The sequence below is a fragment of the Dendrobates tinctorius genome, unplaced genomic scaffold, assembly GCF_039654945.1.
Source record: "Dendrobates tinctorius isolate UK_male_01 unplaced genomic scaffold, ASM3965494v1 ptg000020l, whole genome shotgun sequence".
Classification (NCBI taxonomy): domain Eukaryota; kingdom Metazoa; phylum Chordata; class Amphibia; order Anura; family Dendrobatidae; genus Dendrobates; species Dendrobates tinctorius.
Window position 1 is genome coordinate 17382304 of NW_027361688.1, and position 22702 is coordinate 17405005.

General features: G+C 44.2%; 1 protein-coding gene across 1 annotated transcript in view; it reads left to right on the forward strand.

Moving 5' to 3' along the window:
• Positions 1–22702, forward strand: part of CRACR2A (calcium release activated channel regulator 2A) — a 109032-nt gene that overhangs the window by 20533 nt on the left and 65797 nt on the right. Inside the window, exon 2 of the mRNA XM_073567807.1 lies at positions 17817–18058. Coding sequence (XP_073423908.1) covers positions 17867–18058 — 192 coding nt within the window. The 5' untranslated portion in view covers positions 17817–17866. The remainder of the gene's footprint in view (positions 1–17816; positions 18059–22702) is intronic.

Here is a 22702-nt window from a genome sequence, read left to right on the forward strand (position 1 = left end):
GCGGATGACGCTGTATGGTGGCTCGTTTTTTGTGGGACAAGATGACGTTTTCAGTGGTACCATGCATATTTATATGCGTCTTTTTGATCGCGCGTTATTGCACTTTTTGTTCGGTGGTATGATAATAAATCATTATTTTTTGCTTCGTTTTTTATTTTTATTTTTTAAGGGGTTCGCTAAAGGGGTTAACTAATGGGACAGTTTTATAGGGCAGGTCATTACGGACGCGGCGATACCAAATATGTGTACTTTTATTGTTTTTGTTTTTTTTTATTTTGAAAAAATGGATTTATTGGGGAATATTTTTTTTTTTTTTACTAATTTATTTAGCGATTTTTTTTTAAATTATTTTTAACACTTTTTTTTTTTTACTTTATTACCTTGTCCCAGGTGGGACATCACTGTCCTGTGACAGATCGCTGATCTGTCACATCACAGATCACTGTGACAGATCAGCGATCTGTCACAGGCACTGCTGCAGACTTCCTCATGCCTGCGCTTTGCAGGCACTGAGGAAGCCAGCTTCCTCAGGCCCCCGAAGGCCCCCGTCGCCATCTTGGATTCGGGGGCCTGGAGGAAAGGAGCCCCCCGCAGCAGCACTGTACATTGCGCTGTTGTGGGGGGCTCAGGGAAGCACGGAGGGAGCCCCCTCCCTGCCGATGCTTCCCTTTAACCCCCGGTACACCGCGATCGCGTTTGATCGCGGTGTGCAAGGGGTTAACGTGTCGGGGCGGTCCGTGACCGCCCCTGACACATTGTGCCGGGTGTCAGCTATGATAATTAGCTGACACCCGGCCGCGATCAGCGGCGCTCACCACGTGGGCGCCGCTGATCATGGTGACGTAATATTCCGTCCATGGTAATTAGGTCCATGGTCACATGGACGGAATATTACGTCAATTGTAGGTAAGGGGTTAAACCAAAAAGATTTTTTTAAAAATTATTTAGAATCATAAGCCCAAACGCTCATCAGTATAGGACACATTGAATATGTATACAAAAAAAGCAAAAGAGAAACCAGTGCATGAATCCCAAATAGATAGAAACATCACAGATCTTTATTAGAAACACAGGTAAAAAATGGCATAACAAGAGTGACACAAAAAGAGCACCAAGGTGAACAGTATCCCTAAATATGTGCAAATCGTACAAAATGGAATAGGGTGCCGGCCAGTGATTGTAACATAAGGGGAACCATCCCCAGACGATCAGCTACCCAGTGAGGGGTTAAATAGTCAAAGTTCAAGTATAATGCACATACCAAAAAGGAGGACACTGGACACCTAATGCTGTAAAATCCCAACGTACGTTTCGGAAGCAAAAGAGCTTCCTTCCTCAGGGGGTGTGTCAGAATGGACGCCGTGTGTGCTTTAAATAAGGGTCCAAGTTAAAGTGAGCGCCAATCGGGGAAGCGCCCAGCCCCCAACCTCCCATCACTCCCAGGCTGGCGCCGACAATACACGGGGCCCCGTGATGTCAGACGCCAGACCACAGAAGGATGGGGGTGGAGCGAGGGGCGCGTCACCCGCGCATGCGCAGACGCGATCAAAACAGATCGCCGCCATCTTGAAGAAGGGCACAATCAAGGGCAGAATATAGTAATAAAATGAGCAGTATATATCGCTCAAATTGACCGAAGATGCTAACAGGGCGTCCACAAATTGGGACAAAATAATATAACAGCATTTAAAGTAGAAAATAGAAAATTAAAAAAAAATAAAAAAATGAAATAAAGCCAAAAAGACAAGAAGGTGAAACGGAGAGTACCACAGCCGCAAGTACGCAGATGTGGTAAACCCATCACAACCATATTGAAAAAAGTCATAAAGGCAGAACATGATCATGGACCTTGAGATATATAAGTACATACACTGGGTCTATACAGGGGGGTGCAAGAAAGGTTACAATGTATAGGTATGCTAAATTAGAAACTAATAAGAATGTCACAACCACAGTGGGAAAGTGTAACATAGCATAACAGCAATTATATATAATATACAAGGCATTCTATCCAAACATAGTATATAACGCAATACCACCAATAGAGATCCCCCCATATATAAAAATACATTATATAAATCTCCAAGAGGACAATGATAAAAAGTCCCAGAATGAAGATGAACTACCCATACAAAGTCCCCAAAAATTTTTTTTTTTTTAAATAAAAAAATAAAAAAATTATAACAGAAAAAACCCCGTCTTCATCTTTACTCATAGAGATGTCATCATATTCATCAGAAGAACTGTGCCATTCATCAGATGCATCAAAAAAGATGGACCAAACTTAACACGGTCATAGAAGTGCCAGACATAAAACCTAAATTAAAAACAGAATTAAAACCAACGGCACAACATATGTCACTACAAGAAATAATAACAAAAAGGGGTATATAATGTTCATAGAAATGGAGCAAATGAGAGACATTCATTGAGACCATGTGGGTGGATAGTTTTCAATTTCCATATCCATTTGGCCTCTAATTGACTCAGTCTTTTAAAGAGACCCCCACCCCGGATATCAATTTTCAGAGCCTCGATACCCCGAATTTTAGTAGGGTGGAGTCACAATTATGGCATTCTTTAAAATGTCTGGGAATAGTCCTCAGGGTGGAGTCATCCATGTGGCCAAGTGCCGCCTGTATCCCCAACACGTGCTCCCGAATTCGTACCTTAAACTGGCGCGTAGTAAGGCCTACATAAATGAGGCCACAAGGGCACGTAGCATGGCATACGACATATCTAGTCGTGCATGTAATGCGTTGACTGATAGTGAAGACCTGATCTCCGCTTGAGTTGTTAAAATCAGTACAACGCACAATGTTGGGGCAGGCAACACAATGGCCACATGGAAAAAACCCAACCTGGGGACAAACCCATCCAAGAATGTAGGTTTGGGGCCTCCGGAATAGTGACTCATAACTAAATGGTCCCTTAGATTTTTAGCCCGTCGGAATGCCATAGTTGGTCTCTCTGTCGTGAACCTTTTAATGACCGGGTCAATGCGAAGAATTGGCCAAGCTTTACCAAGGGCAGTGCGAACAGCCTCTGATCTGGAACTAAAGGTAGTAATAAACCTCACGGTTTGGTTTTCCTTTGACGCACTAGATGTCCCTGGTTTGTATAGTAAATCCTGTCTTGTGGCTTGCTTGGCCCAATTGAATGCTTTCTTGATGGATCTATGGCTATAGTCAATTAAACATTGCATGAGAAAAAAGGAACAATTGTTACAAGACTCCTCCCATTTAGATATGAATGTTTCATCCTCAATAGGAAAAGAGGGTACAACTTTTACTCTAAGACCTCTTGGAATCATTTTACTACTTTTATATTTTTCCAAGAGTGTCTGGACGTGGCAACTTTCTTGAAAATATAAATATATGGATTGATTACCATCTGCAACCCCTTGTAATGAGCCTCCCTTCCTTCCTCCGGGATACTGGGGACTTGCTGCGCAGGGTCGACGGACTTTGCCTTGAGGGTGATTCTCTTCTAGTTTCAGCAGATGTTGAGTCCCTTTACACGAACATCAGACACTCTGACGGCCTGAGAGCCGTGAGATTTTTTCTCGGCACTTCTTGCTTGGCTCCCAGGCTGAGGGACCTTCTGCTGGAACTATTGGAGTTCACCCTCACTCACAATTTTTTTGTGTTCAAGGGGTCCTTCTACCTGCAGCTCCAGGGGACCGCAATGGGAGCGGCCTTACGCCTACCTATGCTGGTCTTTTCCTGGGGCTGTGGGAGAGGGACCTCTTTCTGTCAGATGAGGATGGGTCAATGTGCCGCGTCCCCTTTTGGACACGGTACATCGATGACATTTTCTTCATCTGGCAGGGCACTTCCGTCGACCTTGCGCAGCTCGTCTCCAATTTAAACAACGATGACCGCAATATTAGACTCACATTTATATGTAATGCAAATGAGCTGGACTTTTTGAATGTTACTGTGAGGAGGTACCCCTCTGGGGTGTTACAGATGGACATATTCAGAAAGACTACCGCAACAAATTCCTTACTTCACGCTACGTCTGCACATCCGGAGCATGTTATTAAGGCAGTGCCCATTGGGCAGTTTTTACGACTGCGTCGTATTTGCTCTACGGATGAAATATTTTTTCATCGTGCAGACGAGTTTCGTCAGCGTTTCCTAGAGCGTGGATATAGCCATAGATCCATCAAGAAAGCATTCAATCGGGCCAAGCAAGCCACAAGACAGGATTTACTATACAAACCAGGGACATCTAGTGCATTAAAGGAAAACCAAATTGTGAGGTTTATTACTACCTTCAGTTCTAGATCAGAGGCTGTTCGCACTGCCCTTGGTAAAGCTTGGCCATTTCTTCGCATTGACCCGGTCATTAAAAGGTTCATGACAGAGAGACCATCTATGGCATTCCGACGGGCTAAAAATCTAAGGGACCATTTAGTTATGAGTCACTATTCCGGAGGCCCCAAACCTACATTCTTGGATGGGTTTGTCCCCAGGTTGGGTTTTTTTCCATGTGGCCATTGTGTTGCCTGCCCCAACATTGTGCGTTGTACTGATTTTAACAACTCAAGTGGAGATCAGGTCTTCACTATCAGTCAACGCATTACATGCACGACTAGATATGTCGTATGCCATGCTACGTGCCCTTGTGGCCTCATTTATGTAGGCCTTACTACGCGCCAGTTTAAGGTACGAATCTGGGAGCACGTGTTGGGGATACAGGCGGCACTTGGCCACATGGATGACTCCACCCTGAGGACTATTCCCAGACATTTTAAAGAATGCCATAATTGTGACTCCACCCTACTTAAAATTCGGGGTATTGAGGCTCTGAAAATTGATATCCGGGGTGGGGGTCTCTTTAAAAGACTGAGTCAATTAGAGGCCAAATGGATATGGAAATTGAAAACTATCCACCCACATGGTCTCAATGAATGTCTCTCATTTGCTCCATTTCTATGAACATTATATACCCCTTTTTGTTATTATTTCTTGTAGTGACATATGTTGTGCCGTTGGTTTTAATTCTGTTTTTAATTTAGGTTTTATGTCTGGCACTTCTATGACCGTGTTGAGTTTGGTCCATCTTTTTTGATGCATCTGATGAATGGTACAGTTCTTCTGATGAATATGATGACATCTCTATGAGTAAAGATGAAGACGGGGTTTTTTCTGTTATTATTTTTTTATTTTAAAAAATTTTTTTGGGACTTTGTATGGGTAGTTCATCTTCAATCTGGGACTTTTTATCATTGTCCTCTTGGAGATTTATATAATGTATTTTTATATATGGGGGGATCTCTATTGGTGGTATTGCGTTATATACTATGTTTGGATAGAATGCCTTGTATATTATATATAATTGCTGTTATGCTATGTTACACTTTCCCATTGTGGTTGTGACATTCTTATTAGTTTCTAATTTAGCATACCTATACATTGTAACCTTTCTTGCACCCCCCTGTATAGACCCAGTGTATGTACTTATATATCTCAAGGTCCATGATCATGTTCTGCCTTTATGACTTTTTTCAATATGGTTGTGATGGGTTTACCACATCTGCGTACTTGCGGCTGTGGTACTCTCCGTTTCACCTTCTTGTTTTTTTGGCTTTATTTCATTTTTTTATTTATTTTTTTTATTTTTTATTTTCTATTTTCTACTTTAAATGCTGTTATATTATTTTGTCCCAATTTGTGGACGCCCTGTTAGCATCTTCGCTCAATTTGAGCGATATATACTGCTCATTTTATTACTATATTCTGCCCTTGATTGTGCCCTTCTTCAAGATGGCGGCGATCTGTTTTGATCGCGTCTGCGCATGCGCGGGTGACGCGCCCTTCGCTCCACCCCCATCCTCCTGTGGTCTGGCGTCTGACATCACGGGGCCTCGTGTATTGTCGGCGCCAGCCTGGGAGTGATGGGAGGTTGGGGGCTGGGCGCTTCCCCCTGATTGGCGCTCACTTTAACTTGGAACCCTTATTTAAAGCACACACGGCGTCCATTCTGACACACCCCCTGAGGAAGGAAGCTCTTTTGCTTCCGAAACGTACGTTGGGATTTTACAGCATTAGGTGTCCAGTGTCCTCCTTTTTGGTATGTGCATTATATTTGAACTTTGACTATTTAACCCCTCACTGGGTAGCTGATCGTCTGGGGATGGTTCCCCTTATGTTACAATGACTGGCCGGCACCCTATTCCATTTTGTACGATTTGCACATATTTAGGGATACTGTTCACCTTGGTGCTCTTTTTGTGTCACTCTTGTTATGCCATTTTTTACCTGTGTTTCTAATAAAGATCTGTGATGTTTCTATCTATTTGGGATTCATGCACTGGTTTCTCTTTTGCTTTTTTTAGATCCAATGTGAAGACCTCTCCATGACCACTTTGGTCTACCTCGATGAGGCTGACCTGAAATATTCTACCCAACTGAATGCTAGACCTTCTCAAACAAGACTGGTGGGGTATCAGCCAGTAGTACTAGTCCAAGAACATATATACCGGCATGGACTTGAATTTAGAGAAAGGTTTGACCCTATCACCTTGACTATTGTGTGTCGTGAACCCATCCGCTTCTCTAAGGAATGCGTTGTTAGCACGCAAAGCACTGGTCTCTGGGGTTTTTTTTTAGACTCATACTTCCAGTTCTTTCCGACAATAATGGTAGGATCAGGTGACCATCGGTTATGGATATCTTAATTCTCCTTCTGCCTTCCTGGGAGAAACTGATCTGAAAAAAAGCAAAAATTCGCAAAATGTTGGTGCATCACCACATTGTGACTAAATTTTGCCACTTTTCAAAGCTTTTACACTGGAATTCTGTCAGGGAAGCCTCGATGAATCGGGCTCATGCACTCTCGGTTGAAGTGAGAGTGCATATGTACCGAGGGTTTTCGGTTATTATTCCTTCAAGAGTCCTCTATGATTTTTTTTGTTCGTGCCACCTACTCCCTTGTATTTTTTCCCTCACATATCTGGTAAATGACTGGGGTGTGATAGATTTAAAAGGTTATTCTTTTCTTTTTAAGATGGATATGGTCGGGTATCTCTTGTAAAAACAAGCAATTTTGCAATTTATTGCTTGTTCAAATTTGCAGCCGTTCTCAAGATATTAACACTTTTTTCTTTTGTTTACAGCTCGTTGCCTTGGAGACCGACCACCGCTGGTAGGCAGCAAAACATTTGCAGTGCTCACAAGCTCTTTTCCTCTGAGCTTGTAAGAACTGTTTTGATGCTGTCCAGGATGACTGAAGGGCGTTGTTCCCTCCTAATCCTGGCCAGCTTCGTCACAGTGCTTACAATCTAGACAGCAGTGGTGGTCGGTCTCCTTGGCGATGAGCTGTAAATAAAAAGAAAAGTGCTAATATCTCAAGAACGGCTGCATATTTTAACAAGCAGTACATTGCAAAATGTCTTGTTTTTACAAGCACTATCAGCCAATATCCATTTATGAAGATGAGAAAAAAGAGGGTAAATATCAAAGAAAGGGATTAAACTGACTCCCTGTAAAGAAAAGCTTCTGATTGTGATCTTGGAACGATCTCCAGGTTCTTCTACAGTTGGCTTTCCTAGAATTGACAAGCAGATTATCCGTGTTTGGTGACGACGTCATTATCCCGGAGCTGACGGTGCTTCACATGTGTTTATAGATTGAGTAATCGGGGAGGCGCAGCTTCTTCTTAATATGATCGGGTTTTATGTACTCCTGGTGTGTACGTAGCATGGGACCCGAAGAGACGCACGGCCCCATTCATTAGTGCATTTTCACCAATTTTTCTCTAGTTTTTGGTGACTTTCGCCTGTTTTTTCATTTGCAGTTTATTCTTCTTCTAGGGCGTATGGATTTTCTTTTAATCAAGGACAATTAATTACTATCCAATGTGCAGCTACGACTGAGGTATCTCTCTATGGAGTAACTTTGTAAATGCAATAAAAAACGTATCCTGTACTGATCCTGAGTTACATCTTGTATTATACCAAAGAGCTGCACTCACTATTCTGCTGGTGCAGTCACTGTGTACATACATTACATTACTGATCCTGAGTTACATCTTGTATTATACCAAAGAGCTGCACTCACTATTCTGCTGGTGCAGTCACTGTGTACATACATTACATTACTGATCCTGAGTTACATCCTGTATTATACCCCAGAGCTGCACTCACTATTCTGCTGGTGCAGTCACTGTGTACATACATTACTGATCCTGAGTTACATCCTGTATTATACCCCAGAGCTGCACTCATTGGCGGATTAAGTGGACTATGGGCCCGGGGCTGTTCATAAAACCTGGGCCCCTGTACCCCCCTTCCCACCTGAGCGCTGCGGTCCCCGTGCGGGAATTGACAGCCGTACGGACCGCAGCACTTGGTTTGCTGCGGGTCCATACGGAAAACCCGCCACCATTCCACCACGTGTGGACATGGCCTAAAAAGACGTTGCACATAAGCTGTAGGCCTACGGCCAATACGCACAAAATCACGCTCCATCACCCCATCATTGCCTGCTCCATCACCCCATCACTGCCTGCTCCATCACCCCCATCTTTGTCTGCTCCATCACCCCATAATTGCCTGCTCCATTACCCCCATCACTCAAATCATTGCCTGCTCCATCACCCCATCACTGCCTGCTCCATCACCCCCATCATTGCCTGCTCCATCACCCCATAATTGCCTGCTCCATCACCCCCATCACTCCCATCATTGCTTGCTCCATCACCCCATCACTGCCTGCTCCATCACCCCCATCATTGCCTGCTCCATCACCCCATCATTGTCTGCTCCATCACCCCCATCATTGCCTGCTCCATCACCCCATCACTCCCATCATTGTCTGCTCCATCACTCCCATAATTGTCTGCTCCATCACCCCATCATTGCCTGCTCCATCACCCCCATCATTGCCTGCTCCATCACCCCATCACTCCCCTCATTGCCTGCTCCATCACCGCCTGCTCCATCACCCCATCACTCCCATCATTGTCTGCTCCATCACCCCATCACTGCCTGCTCCATCACCCCCATCATTGCCTGCTCCATCACCCCATCATTGTCTGCTCCATCACCCCCATCATTGCCTGCTCCATCACCCCATCACTCCCATCATTGTCTGCTCCATCACCCCATCATTGCCTGCTCCATCACCCCATCACTCCCATCATTGTCTGCTCCATCACCCCATCACTGCCTGCTCCATCACCCCCATCATTGCCTGCTCCATCACCCCATCACTCCCCTCATTGCCTGCTCCATCACCGCCTGCTCCATCACCCCATCACTCCCATCATTGTCTGCTCCATCACCCCATCACTGCCTGCTCCATCACCCCCATCATTGCCTGCTCCATCACCCCATCATTGTCTGCTCCATCACCCCCATCATTGCCTGCTCCATCACCCCATCACTCCCATCATTGTCTGCTCCATCACTCCCATAATTGTCTGCTCCATCACCCCATCATTGCCTGCTCCATCACCCCAATCATTGCCTGCTCCATCACCCCCATCACTCCCCTCATTGCCTGCTCCATCACCGCCTGCTCCATCACCCCATCACTCCCATCATTGTCTGCTCCATCACCCCATCATTGCCTGCTCCATCACCCCATCACTCCCATCATTGTCTGCTCCATCACCCCATCACTGCCTGCTCCATCACCCCCATCATTGCCTGCTCCATCACCCCATCATTGTCTGCTCCATCACCCCATCATTGCCTGCTCCATCACCCCATCACTCCCCTCATTGCCTGCTCCATCACCGCCTGCTCCATCACCCCATCACTCCCATCATTGTCTGCTCCATCACCCCATCACTGCCTGCTCCATCACCCCCATCATTGCCTGCTCCATCACCCCATCATTGTCTGCTCCATCACCCCATCATTGCCTGCTCCATCACCCCATCACTCCCCTCATTGCCTGCTCCATCACCCCATCACTGCCTGCTCCATCACCCCCATCATTGCCTGCTCCATCACCCCCATCATTGTCTGCTCCATCACCCCATAATTGCCTGCTCCATCACCCCATCACTCCCCTCATTGCCTGCTCCATCACCCCATCACTGCCTGCTCCATCACCCCATCATTGTCTGCTCCTTCACCCCATCACTGCCTTCTAGACCATCACTCCCATCATTGCCTGCTCCATCATACACACAGACATACACACACACACACACACAGACATACATACATACACACAAGACACCACCTCTCTCCTCTCACCTGTCCGCAGCATCGCCCGAGCTTCCTCCCTCACACAGCAGCGGCCGCTGAATGATGACGTCATTCAGCGGCGCTCCTCTGTGTGAAACAGGAAGCGCGGCCTCCGGGCAGGAAGCAGGACGGACCCTTGCCGCTCCGCTCCTGCTATTCACTCTTGCAGGCAGCGGAGCTGCCGTGATCGCATCGCTCCCTGCCCGCTGCTGCACTGCACTGCAGGGTGGAATTGCTGCTGCCGCGCCGCCCCCACACACATGCTGCCTGGGGCGGACCGCCCCCCCACCACGCTACGCCAGTGCCCTGGGCCCCCAAAAAACCTTGGCTGCACTCACTATTCTGCTGGTGCAGTCTCTGTGTACATACATTACATTACTGATCCTGAGTTACATCCTGTATTATACTCCAGAGCTGCACTTACTATTCTGCTGGTGCAGTCACCGTGTACATACATTACATTACTGATCCTGAGTTATATCCTGTATTATACCCCAGAGCTGCACTCACTATTCTGCTGGTGCAGTCACCGTGTACATACATTACTGATCCTGACTTACATCCTGTATTATACTCCAGAGCTGCACTCACTATTCTGCTGGTGCAGTCTCTGTGTACATGCATTATATTACTGATCCTGAGTTACATCCTGTATTATACTCCAGAGCTGCACTTACTATTCTGCTGGTGCAGTCACCGTGTACATACATTACATTACTGATCCTGAGTTATATCCTGTATTATACCCCAGAGCTGCACTCATTATTCTGCTGGTGCAGTCACTGTGTACATACATTACATTACTGATCCTGAGTTACACCCTGTATTATACTTCAGAGCTGCACTCACTATTCTGCTGGTGCAGTCACTGTGTACATACATTACATTACTGATCCTGAGTTACATCCTGTATTATACTCCAGAGATGCACTCACTATTCTGCTGGTGCAGTCATTGTGTACATATATTACATTACTGATCCTGAGTTATATCCTGTATTATACCCCAGAGCTGCACTCACTATTCTGCTGGTGCAGTCACTGTGTACATACATTACATTACTGATCCTGAGTTACATCCTGTATTATACCCCAGAGCTGCATGATCAGGGTACAGGGAAATCAATGGGTGCCGTGTAATACCACATTTCCATTGGGGAAAGCCTTGTCCATATAACCAATCAAGGATGGAGGTCAGTCACTCTAGACCTCCTAGTGTTAAGAAGAGTCACATCACCTGTTGACTTCTGGTTTGTAGGGCTTAGCATGACATTTAAATGTAGCCCATGTAATACCACTTTTTTCCCGCAGTGGTCACTATTGGTCAACCCCTGTCCATATGATCTATTAAACTATATGCACTTATTAAAGGAGGAGTCCAATATTGGACTAATAGTTGAAAAATGACCCAAAAGTTGTTTCCCGCTCTGGAGGATTCAGCATGACCAAGCATTACATGAAAAATCCAATAATTTTAATGGGAGTCATGTAATACCACATTTCTCCAGCAGTGGCCACTGCAGGGGAAATGCCCGGCTGCTCACAGTTTAATTTGGCCGTTATTACTGATCGCTGGGATTTTCAGCCGCTGGATTTTTGGTGATCAGCAAGTCTTCTATAAAAGAAAAATTCTTCACACGGGATGATGCCTCTAATACTTCTTATGCTAACATGATGAGATGATTTTACTATAGAAATTATTTTTTAGATAAGTAGATAAGATATATACCTTTGTTTTCCCCTTTGGATGACCATGTTTGAATGGAGATCGAGTAATACCACATTTCTCCTGTAGCGGCCGCTGTAGGAGAAATTTACAGCTGCTCTCACAGCTCCAATCAACCTCAATTACAGCAAATGTGTCAATGGGATGACCCCTTTAAGAATTTTTTTATTTTTTTTTTCACCTCGTACGCTCACAAACTGAGCTGACGTCAGAAGGGGAATTTATATTTATTAAGGATAAATAGATTTTGACCGTACTGTAAGAAGCAGCTTTTAATTTGCATAAAAAAAGCGGGAAAAAAAGCCATAAAAACGCAAAATGTAAACTTAGCCTTAGCAATTGGAACAAGAGTGATCAGCAGATCATATGGTAGTTTTCCCCTTTAAAATGTTTGTCTCATGATTATAACCCCTGCCTATATACCCTTTTGGACTCACAGCTTTGGGTGATTTGTTAAAGTACTGGTGTTTGTCCTGATGGGACCAACCCTTTAACCTTATTCTCTAGAATATATGGACTAATCAAAGAATACAAAAAATGAATTACCTGTCATTTGACAGCCCTCCATAGAAAGAGGCACTTCCTAGTTTATGCAGCAGGATTTCTGAGACTACACATTCAACACACCCCACAAACAGGCATGCCTACTAATTACACAAACACACACACATACACACACTAACCGATCCTTTAGGTTCTTGTAATTTTCCGGAAGAAGGATTTGCTTTTTGCACTCCTTCAACCTCCCTCTTCTGTCCCTTCCAACAAAGCTGCAGTTTGGATCAAGTTACAACAGCAAGAAAGAATCTCTGGCTGTTGTAACTGAAAGCAACAAAAAAGGGATGACTAAAGAAAAACTTACAGAGTCTACATTATGAGACCCCAATAACTGTGTTATGGAGATAGAGGATGGCTTGCCCTCCTCTTTACGCTGAATGGCTGGAAAATCAATTTAGTAATCCTGTAAAATCCTAGAAAAGCCCTTTGTCATCAAGGGGCATAGATCCTTCTGACAGATTCACTTTAAGGACTCTTATGCCCTTACAAGGGATGAACATTCAATATGTTGGTCCCTCTTTACCTGATGTATGCATATGTTACGCTAATTGCTGACACCCCTGCATGGTCACCCTTCCCCCTCCATGCAAGGACGCTGGTATATTCGCCGCCCCGGTGGTCCCAGTCTCAATGTGTTGTGGGTTCTGCACTTCCCGGTGGTGGGCCTAATGTGCATGTGTTTGCTCCCCAGCTTTTAAAGAGGCAGTGAGCGCACATAAAATGACAATGGCTGGTAGCCTGTCATGAATATGCCGCATTCTGCTGGGACCTGTGGTACATCTGAGATTAGAAGATCGCAGCGATTAGACGAAAACAGGACCTCTTTAAAGCTGCGCAGCCATTCATGAGTTAACATGTTTCTTGTGGTATGGAAAGTGTGCACCTGCAAGATGGCTCCCAGGGAGGCATCTTGTTTAAAAGACCATCTCCCCAATAGGGAAGGGCCAATCAACAAAGTATCATTAGGTAGTGTGGTAGTCTACTGATGAGTTGTGAGGTCCCCTGGTCCTATTGTGGCTGTGTCCAGAACCCGTAGTCCCTGGTCCTGGTATGGCTGTGTCCTGAATCCGTAGTCCCTGGTACTGTTGTGGCCAGAGTCCTGAACTTGTAGTCCCTGGTCCTGGTGTGGCTATTATCTGAACCCATAGTTCCTGGTCCTGGTGTGGCTGTGTCCTGAACCCGCAGTCACTGGTCCTGGTGTGGCTGTGTCCTGAACCCATAATCCCTGGTCCTGGTGTGACCAGTGTCCTGAACCCATAGTCCCTGGTCCTGGTGTGGCCAGTGTCCTGAACCCATACCATAATACCTGGTCCTGGTGTGGCCAGTGTCCTGAACCCATAGTCCCTGGTCCTGGTATGGCCAGTGTCCTGAACCATAGTCCCTGGTCATGTTATGGCCAGTGTCCTGAACCCATAGTCCCTGGTCCTGGTATGGCCAGTGTCCTGAACCCATAGTCCCTGGTCCTGTTATGGCCAATGTCCTGAACCCATAGTCCCTGGTCCTGTTATGGCCAGTGTCCTGAACCCATAGTCCCTGGTCCTGGTATGGCCAGTGTCCTGAACCCATAGTCCCTGCTTCTGTTGTGGCCAGAGTCCTTAACCTACAGTTACTATTCCTGGTGTGGCAAGTGTCCTGAACCCATAGTCACTGGTTCTGGTGTGGCCAGTGTCCTGAACCCATAATCCCTGCCTGTTTAATCTTTGCTGGTTTGAATTCATAGGGGTACCCTACGTAATTTTTTTTCTGGGTCCCCCGTAAATTCACCAGGAAACGCTAAGCAAACAGCTGTGAGCTGTTATTAATAGCCTGGTTGCCTTACAGCATATAGTGCCTTGTCCCAGATTACTAACATCAGCACTGAACTGTGAGCTTTCCCTCTGCTGGTTATGAAAGTTGCATGGGAGCGCACACCATTTTTTAAATTTGATTATTTATTTTACACAGGAGCTACACAGGTGCTGCTGAATACATCTCCCATCATTGTCGCATGGTCACTTTGATCACAGGGAGACCAAGCAACAATGATGAGAGCGTGAACTGTGCTACTTCGCAGGCACCGGTATGTCTCACGCTGATGAAACACGGATGTTATCTGTGTGTCATCAGTGTGCAAGTGTGCAGCACGCATTTTGTCCCTGCTGCGCAAAAAACCTGACATGTCTGCAGGTTCTTCACACGGACACAAGGTCTGTGTGATAAACCTGACATATGTGCACCACCATTGAATACAATGAGTATGTGTGTGCGTCCGTATTTGCGGTTCTTATAAAACGGACCGAATATGGACATAAAAAATGGAAGGGTGAATAAGGCTTTAGAATAGAGGCTGATCTCCAGTACCCAGCAGCAGCCACTACACTGTGAATGAAGCTGTGCAGTTCCAATCAATGTTTACCTCTGACCACCGTCGGCGCTAAACTGCTCCTTTGTGGAAATGCCGAGTGTCGGACCCCCACTGATCTTACATCGATGACCAATCACAAGGTGGGTCATCAATATCTTGTGACCAGACAACCTCTTTAAGACTGATGAGTGGTAAAGGACTGGATGACGAGTAGGTAATAAATCATTTCCCGTCTTCCAATGTCTGCCAAGTCCCTATCCATGTTTTACATAGTCACCCATCCTATCACCGGGAGCCATGTAATACTGAATGGGTCCTGGAGAGGCCGCTACTTCCCCCAGCAGAAACAGCTGATCGCTGGGGGTTGTAGCTGCTCATTGCCGGCGAGTCCACATTTAAGGAAGGGGTTCCAAATAGTTCAACCGATGCAAGGCCATGTTCACACTTTATGGTCCCTATTCATCAGGACTGGTGATTTGCTCTTCAGTCTCAATGAAGATTGAGCTAGAGATTCAGCTGCCGTGCACCACCGTTCAAAATGTTATGCCTGGAGCACATTTTTGGACATAATTTAAGCTACTTTTGTGGCGTAAATTGTGATTCATTTTGTAAGGTAGGCTAAGCTCTGCCTACTTTACAAAAAGCTGCTGGAGCTGGTAGAAAATTTTTTTTTGTGCAATTATGAGTTGTGAACATTTTTTGTGATATAGGTTTGGACAGATTTTTTTTGTGGACGCAGTGAAGCCACAACCAATTTTTGGATCAAAATCACCCATATATGTCCATGTCTCTATTCATATCATCAGTGTGGAAACTGTTTCTCTCGTATGCAAAAGAAATAAAATAAAATGGTAATTACTTACCGGTAATTTGATTTTCCTGAAACCCATGACAGCATCTGAGAGAGTGGAATCCACCCCTATCACTGGACAAGAAACCAAGGGCGCAAAAGAAAAAGACAACTCCCACTTCCTCCTTCAATATTGTTTCCTCTCCTTTGAATGTAAGAGTCTTGAGCATACGGCTGGAGCAACTGTCAGGTCTGGCCTCGTGTGTTCAGCCTCATGTCTCTGTTGCTTGGCTACCCACCTCGGGTCTAAGTTCGTGTCTCTGGTTTGGCCTCGTGTGTTGGGCCACCCGCTTCGGGTCTGGCATCGTGTCTCATGTGTTGGGCCGCCCACTTCAGGTCTACGCTCATGTCTTGTGTATTAGGCCACCTGCCTCGGGTCTGGCCTAGTGTCCTGTATGTTGGGTTGCCCACCTCAGGTCTGGCCTCGTTTCTCAATTGTTGGTCCACCCACCTCGGGTCTAGGCTCATGTCTTATGTGTTGGGCCGCCTGCCGTGGGTCTAAGCTCGTGTCTTGTGTGTTGAGCCACCCGCCTCGGGTCTGGCCTTGTGTTTCATGTATTGGGCCGCTGAACTGGTCGGGCCTAGTGTCTTGTGTGTTGGGCCGCCCACCTTGGGTCTAGCTTCGTGTTTGGTGTGTTGGGCCGCCCAACTTGGGTCTGGCCTCGTGTCGCTGTTGTTTGTCCGCCCGCCTCGGGTCTGGAACCTTGTCTCATGTGTTTTAAGCCCCCGTCACACACAGCGAGATCGCTGCTGAGTCACAAGTTTTGTGACGCAACAACGACCTCAGCAGCGATCTCGCTACGTTTGGCAGTTAGCAGCGACCAGGCCCCTGCTGTGAGATCGCTGGTCATGTCGGAATGTCCTGGACATTTTTTTGGTCGTTGAGGTCCCGCTGGGTAGCATGCATCGGTATGTTTGACACCTTTTACCAACGACCTCGTCAGCGACTCAGAAGCGAGACACATGGCGTGACATCATAACAAAGGTCGCTATGGGTCGCCGGATCGTTGCTGCGTCGTTGGGAAGATCTGAGTGTTTGACATCTCACCAGCGACCACATAGCGATGCAGCAACGATCCTTATCAGGTCGTATCGTTGACGGGATCGCTGTAGGGTCGTTATGTGTGACGGGGCCCTTACTCTTGGCGGTTTTTTTTTGTTGGAGCTCCAAATCAATAGAGACATTATCTTGATTGAATGATATCTAAAAGTTTCAAAGGCTACTTTTCTTAAGCACTATCTATTGAACTAGGATATTCTTGGTGTAAGATCTTACAGGTCTGTCCTTGGGAGTCATTGGTCATGGGTGGTAGGAAAAATGATAATTACTTTGCTGTAATTTGATTTTCCTGAAACCCATGACGGCACCCCTGTTTCTTCCCTCCCTCTGGCTTATGGTTGGTGGTGGTTCTCAATCTTCTCTTCTCTTCTCACAATGAAGAATGGGCATGAGTGAATTTATAATAAAAAGAATAATAATAATAATACATTTGGTGACTCCTACTTGACTTTTTGGAAACCACATTGAAGGAGCAAGTGGGATTTGCCTTTTTATTTTGTGCTCGGAGCATCCTGTCTAGTGATAAGGGTGGATCCCTCTCTCGGGTGCTGTCATGGGTGTCAACAAAATCAAATTACCGGTAAGTAATTAGCATATTTTTATTTTTTTTACATTTTTGTTTGTTTTTGCGTACGAGAAAAACAGTTTCCACACTAATGTTATGAATAGAGACTTGGACCGAAGTTAGTTGAAAATTGGACCCAGTGCGGTGTGATTTTTTGTCAGACTCAAAAAAATCAAAGCTTATTGTCTGAATGATGGGGACGATGCCTCTGCAGTATACCATGGCGGACGATGGGTAACGTGGGGGCTCACTCCACTTTGTATCACCTGTCCCCCTATGTCCCTGCTCTAGAAACAAGTAATTGCTTTCCTATTATTCCCGGCCTTTATGTGTTGAGCATTCGAGTCCAGTGTATTGGAACAGAGCGAGGCTGGGATTTTCAAAAAGCCCCTTTCTCTTTTTTTTTCCTGGCTAATTAATGAGACGGTTGCTAAGAGATGATCATAAGCATCACTGCCGGGTTCTAACGCACGCTCATTTTTCCCCTCTACCTTTAACATCTAGGCTCCTGACCAGAGTTTGAGGCTTCCACAAGAAGAAGTCGAGACGGTGCGATGGCCGCCCGAGATGATTCCACAACGCTACGAGTCAAGCCCAGGTCGCCAGGATCGGAGGCATCAAAAGATGGAGTCAGGGGAACAAAAGGGCAAGAGCCGGGGCCGCAGGCGATGCTGGGGAAGGCACAGGAGTTTTTCCGGATTTGTGATATTGAGGATAAAGGCTGCATCACAAGATGTGACATGCAGGTAAGAACGCGAGGAGACGGAGGACATTCAGACACACGGGCTCCAGGAAAAAAAGCCGAAAAAGTTTTATTTCATCTAAGTCTGAAAAAAAAGTTATAAAAAAAAAAGTTTCTTTAGCATAGACTATTCTTCCTATTTTAATCTATCATTCCACTTCTCCATGTAATATACAGTATATTATCAATTTGTATCATCTTTCTTTCTTTCCTTCTCTCTCATTTTTCTTTCTTTCTATATTTCTCTCTTTCTCATTTTTCTTTTTCTTTCTTTCTTTCTTTCTTTCTCATTTTTCTTTCTTTCTCTTTTTCTTTCATTATATTATAATATATAATTCTATTTATTATCTATGTAACATATGTATATTATCAATTTGTATCATGTCTTTTTTTCTCTCCTTTTTCTTTCTTTCTCTTTTTTCTTTCTTTCTCTTTCTTTCTCTATCATTCTATTTATCTATGTAATGTATGTTATGTAAATTATCAATTTGTATCATCTTTTTCTTTCTTTCTTTCTTTCTCTCTTTCTCATTTTTCTTTCTTTCATTCATTCATTCTTTCTTTCTTTCTCTATATTATAATATATTATTCTATTTTTCTATGTAACATCTATTATGTATATTATCAATTTGTCTCATGTCTTTTTTCTTTCTTTCGTTTTATTTTTCTCTTTCTTTCTCTTTCCTTTTTGCTTTCTTTCATTTTTATTTCTTTTAAAATCTATCTATGAAATATAAAATAACTTATCAATATCTCTACTCATTTATCTATCACCCTCACACCTACAGCGGATATAAGAAGTGTACACGCCTCTTTTCAAATGTTAAGCTTTTGTCATGTATCAAAAAATCATCCCAAGAAGAATTATTTCAGAACTTTTTCCACCTTTAATGTGACCCATAATCTGCACAGTTGTGGCCAAAAGTATTGACACCCCTGCAATTTTGTCAGATAATACTCAGTTTCTTCCTGAAAATGATTGCAAACACAAATTCTTTGTTATTATTATCTTCATTTAATTTGTCTTAAATGAAAAAACACAAAAAGAATTGTCCTAAAGCCAAATTGGATATAATTCCACACCAAACATAAAAAAGAGGGTGGACAAAAGTATTGGCACTGTTCAAAAAATCATGTGATGCTTCTCTAATTTGTGTAATTAACAACACCTGTAACTTACCTGTGGCACCTAACAGGTGTTGGCAATAACTAAATCACACTTGCAGCCAGTTGACATGGATTAAAGTTGACTCAACCTCTGTCCTGTGTCCTTGTGTGTACCACATTGAGCATGGAGAAAAGAAAGAAGACCAAAGAACTGTCTGAGGACTTGAGAAACCAAATTGTGAGGAAGCATGAGCAATCTCAAGGCTACAAGTCCATCTCCAAAGACCTGAATGTTCCTGTGTCTACCGTGCGCAGTGTCATCAAGAAGTGTAAAGCCCATGGCACTGTGGCTAACCTCCCTAGATGTGGACGGAAAAGAAAAATTGACAAGAGATTTCAACGCAAGATTGTGCGGATGTTGGATAAAGAACCTCGACTAACATCCAAAGAAGTTCAAGCTGCCCTGCAGTCCGAGGGTACAACAGTGTCAACCCGTACTATCCGTCGGCGTCTGAATGAAAAGGGACTGTATGGTAGGAGACCCAGGAAGACCCCACTTCTTACCCCGAGACATAAAAAAGCCAGGCTGGAGTTTTCCAAAACTTACCTGAAAAAGCCTAAAACGTTTTGGAAGAATGTTCTCTGGTCAGATGAGACAAAAGTAGAGCTTTTTGGGCAAAGGCATCAACATAGAATTTACTGGAGAAAAAAAGAGGCATTCAAAGAAAAAAACACAGTCCCTACAGTCAAACATGGCGGAGGTTCCCTGATGTTTTGGGGTTGCTTGGCTGCCTCTGGCATTGGACTGCTTGACCGTGTGCATGGCATTATGAAGTCTGAAGACTACCAACAAATTTTGCAGCATAATATAGGGCCCAGTGTGAGAAAGCTGGGTCTCCCTCAGAGGTCATGGGTCTTCCAGCAGAACAATGACCCAAAACACACTTCAAAAAGCACTAGAAAATGGTTTGAGAGAAAGCACTGGAGACTTCTAAGGTGGCCAGCAATGAGTCCAGACCTGAATCCCATAGAACACCTGTGGAGAGATCTAAAAATGGCAGTTTGGAGAAGGCACCCTTCTAAAATCAGGGACCTGGAGCAGTTTGCCAAAGAAGAATGGTCTAAAATTCCAGCAGAGCATTGATGGTTACCGGAAGCGGTTGGTCGCAGTTATTTTGGTTAAAGGTTGTGCAATAGGGTGACCGCAAAAAATCGATGTCGGAATTTTGTCCGTCTGGACCCCACAAAACGATTCCCCTTTCCAGATATTGAGATAGCCAAAATTTGAGCTCGATCAAACGACGTTAACCCGTGCCGCTCGTCGCTCAAAGTTTGAAAAAATCCATCAGAGCACGCTAGGGTTGTAAATCCAAAAGTTAGGAAAGAAAAATTAAAAGAGGTAGGAAGTAACCGACTTTAACGACCTTCTGACAAAAGATGAAGAACAAAAGCAATATGTCCTGCAAGTTGTAAGCAAATGCCGAGCATTATATTCTGACGTTTCAAAAACTACTTTAACAAAAGCTCTAGAATAGATTAGATAACTATGTAAAATTATCAACTCATGTAGGTTAGCGTGCTCTGATGGTTCATCTGTGCTACTGAGCAATTTATTAGCCATTAACAACTTTTCATTGTCTGTAATGGTGGGATCAAAAAACGATAATCCCACCAACTCTGCATTCAAATACCACAAATGGTTCGAGAATTTGGTCAGGGCTATTTCTGCAATGTTGTTGTCACATTCTTTATAGTCTAACAGGCTATGCAAAATACCTAAATCTTAAAATACCTCAATTTGGATTTTTTCAAACTTTGAGCAACGAGCGGCACGGGTTAACGTCGTTTGATCGAGCTGAAATTTTGGCTATCTCAATATCTGGAAAGGGGAATCATTTTGTGGGGTCCAGACGAACAAGATTCCGACATTTTCCCCCCCCCCATATGAGATCCGGTCACCCTATTGTGCAACCAAGTATTAGGCTGAGGGTGCCAATACTTTTGTCTGGCCCATTTTTGGAGTTTTGTGTGAAATGATCAATGTTTTGCTTTTTGCTTCATTCTCTTTTGTGTTTTTTCATTTAAGACAAATTAAATGAAGATAATAATACCAAAGAATTTGTGTTTGCAATCATTTTCAGTAAGAAACTGAGTATTATCTGACAAAATTGCAGGGGTGTCAATACTTTTGGCCACAACTGTACATATCAATTGGGAAACAAGCTGAAATTTTTTTTGGGTGAAAGAAAAGAAAAATAAAGAACTAAAATAATGTGGCTGCAAAAGTATGCACACCCCTAAACTAATACTTTGTTGAAGTCCTGTTTGAATTTATGAGAGCATTGAGTCTTTCTGGGCAGGAGTCTATCAGCATGGCACATCTAGAACTGGCAATCTTTGCCCCTTCTTCCTTGCAATAGCTCCAAATCTTTCAAATTGTGAGGGAATCTCCTGCCCTGTTCAGGTCACCCACTGATTGTCAATTGGATTCAGATCTGGGTCCTGGCTGAGCCATTCCAAAACTTTGATGATCTTCTTCTGGTGAAGCCATTCTTTGTTAATTTGGAGGTGCGCTCAGGGTCTTTGTTGTGCTGAAAAGTAAAATTCCTCTTGATCTTCAGCTTTTTAGCAGAGGCCTGTAGGTTTTGCCAGAAAACTGACTGATATCTGGTGGTTTTTATATTTCCCTCCATCTTGATTATATTCCCTGTTACTGCTGCCGATAAACAGCCCCAGTTCGCAATGCTACCTCCACCATGCTTCACTGTGGGTATGGTGTTCATATGGTGATGTGCAATGTTGGCTTTGCACCATGTATAAGGGTGGTCTTGTTCCTACACCTGAAGACACCAATTGCATGGTGTATTGTATTGTAAGGTGAATAATGTCTTGCGTCTTTTATAAATATCATGTTATGTGAATTGCATGACATTGTGATGTTTGCCTGTGTAATGTATAGTGTGCAGTGATGTAAGATAACTAATGTAATGCATAGTGTAAGGTGTATAGTTTGACTGTAGGCAGCTGGGTTATGGCAAAGTAGGGAGAAACAGTGTGCTCTGAACATACCCTTTGGAATTATGGACAAAAAGGTTCAATTTTCGTCTCATCCGAGCACAAAAGATTTTCCCACATGCTTTTGGCAGACTTGATGTAGGTTTTGGCAAAATATAATCTCAGATGATTTTCACTGTAAGAAAAGGCGTCTGGCTTGTCACCCTACCCCACAGGCCAGACAACGCAACCAGCACTTGTCAGAAATTCCTGCAGCTCCTTTAAGGTTGCTGTAGGCCTCTTGGCAGATTCCTTCTTGTCTTTTAATCCATTTTTGAGGAATGTCCACTTCTAGGTACTGTCAATGTTGCTCCAAACTTAAGCCACTTCTTAATGACGTTTTCACACTGTCTATGACATTTTCTTGTACCCTTCTCCTGAATGATTTCTTACTTTCAACAATGAGATCCCTTTGCTGTGTTGTCAGCTGTTTATGGACCATGGCTCTTGCAGTAAATGCAACTGAGAAAACATCAGGAAGATCTCC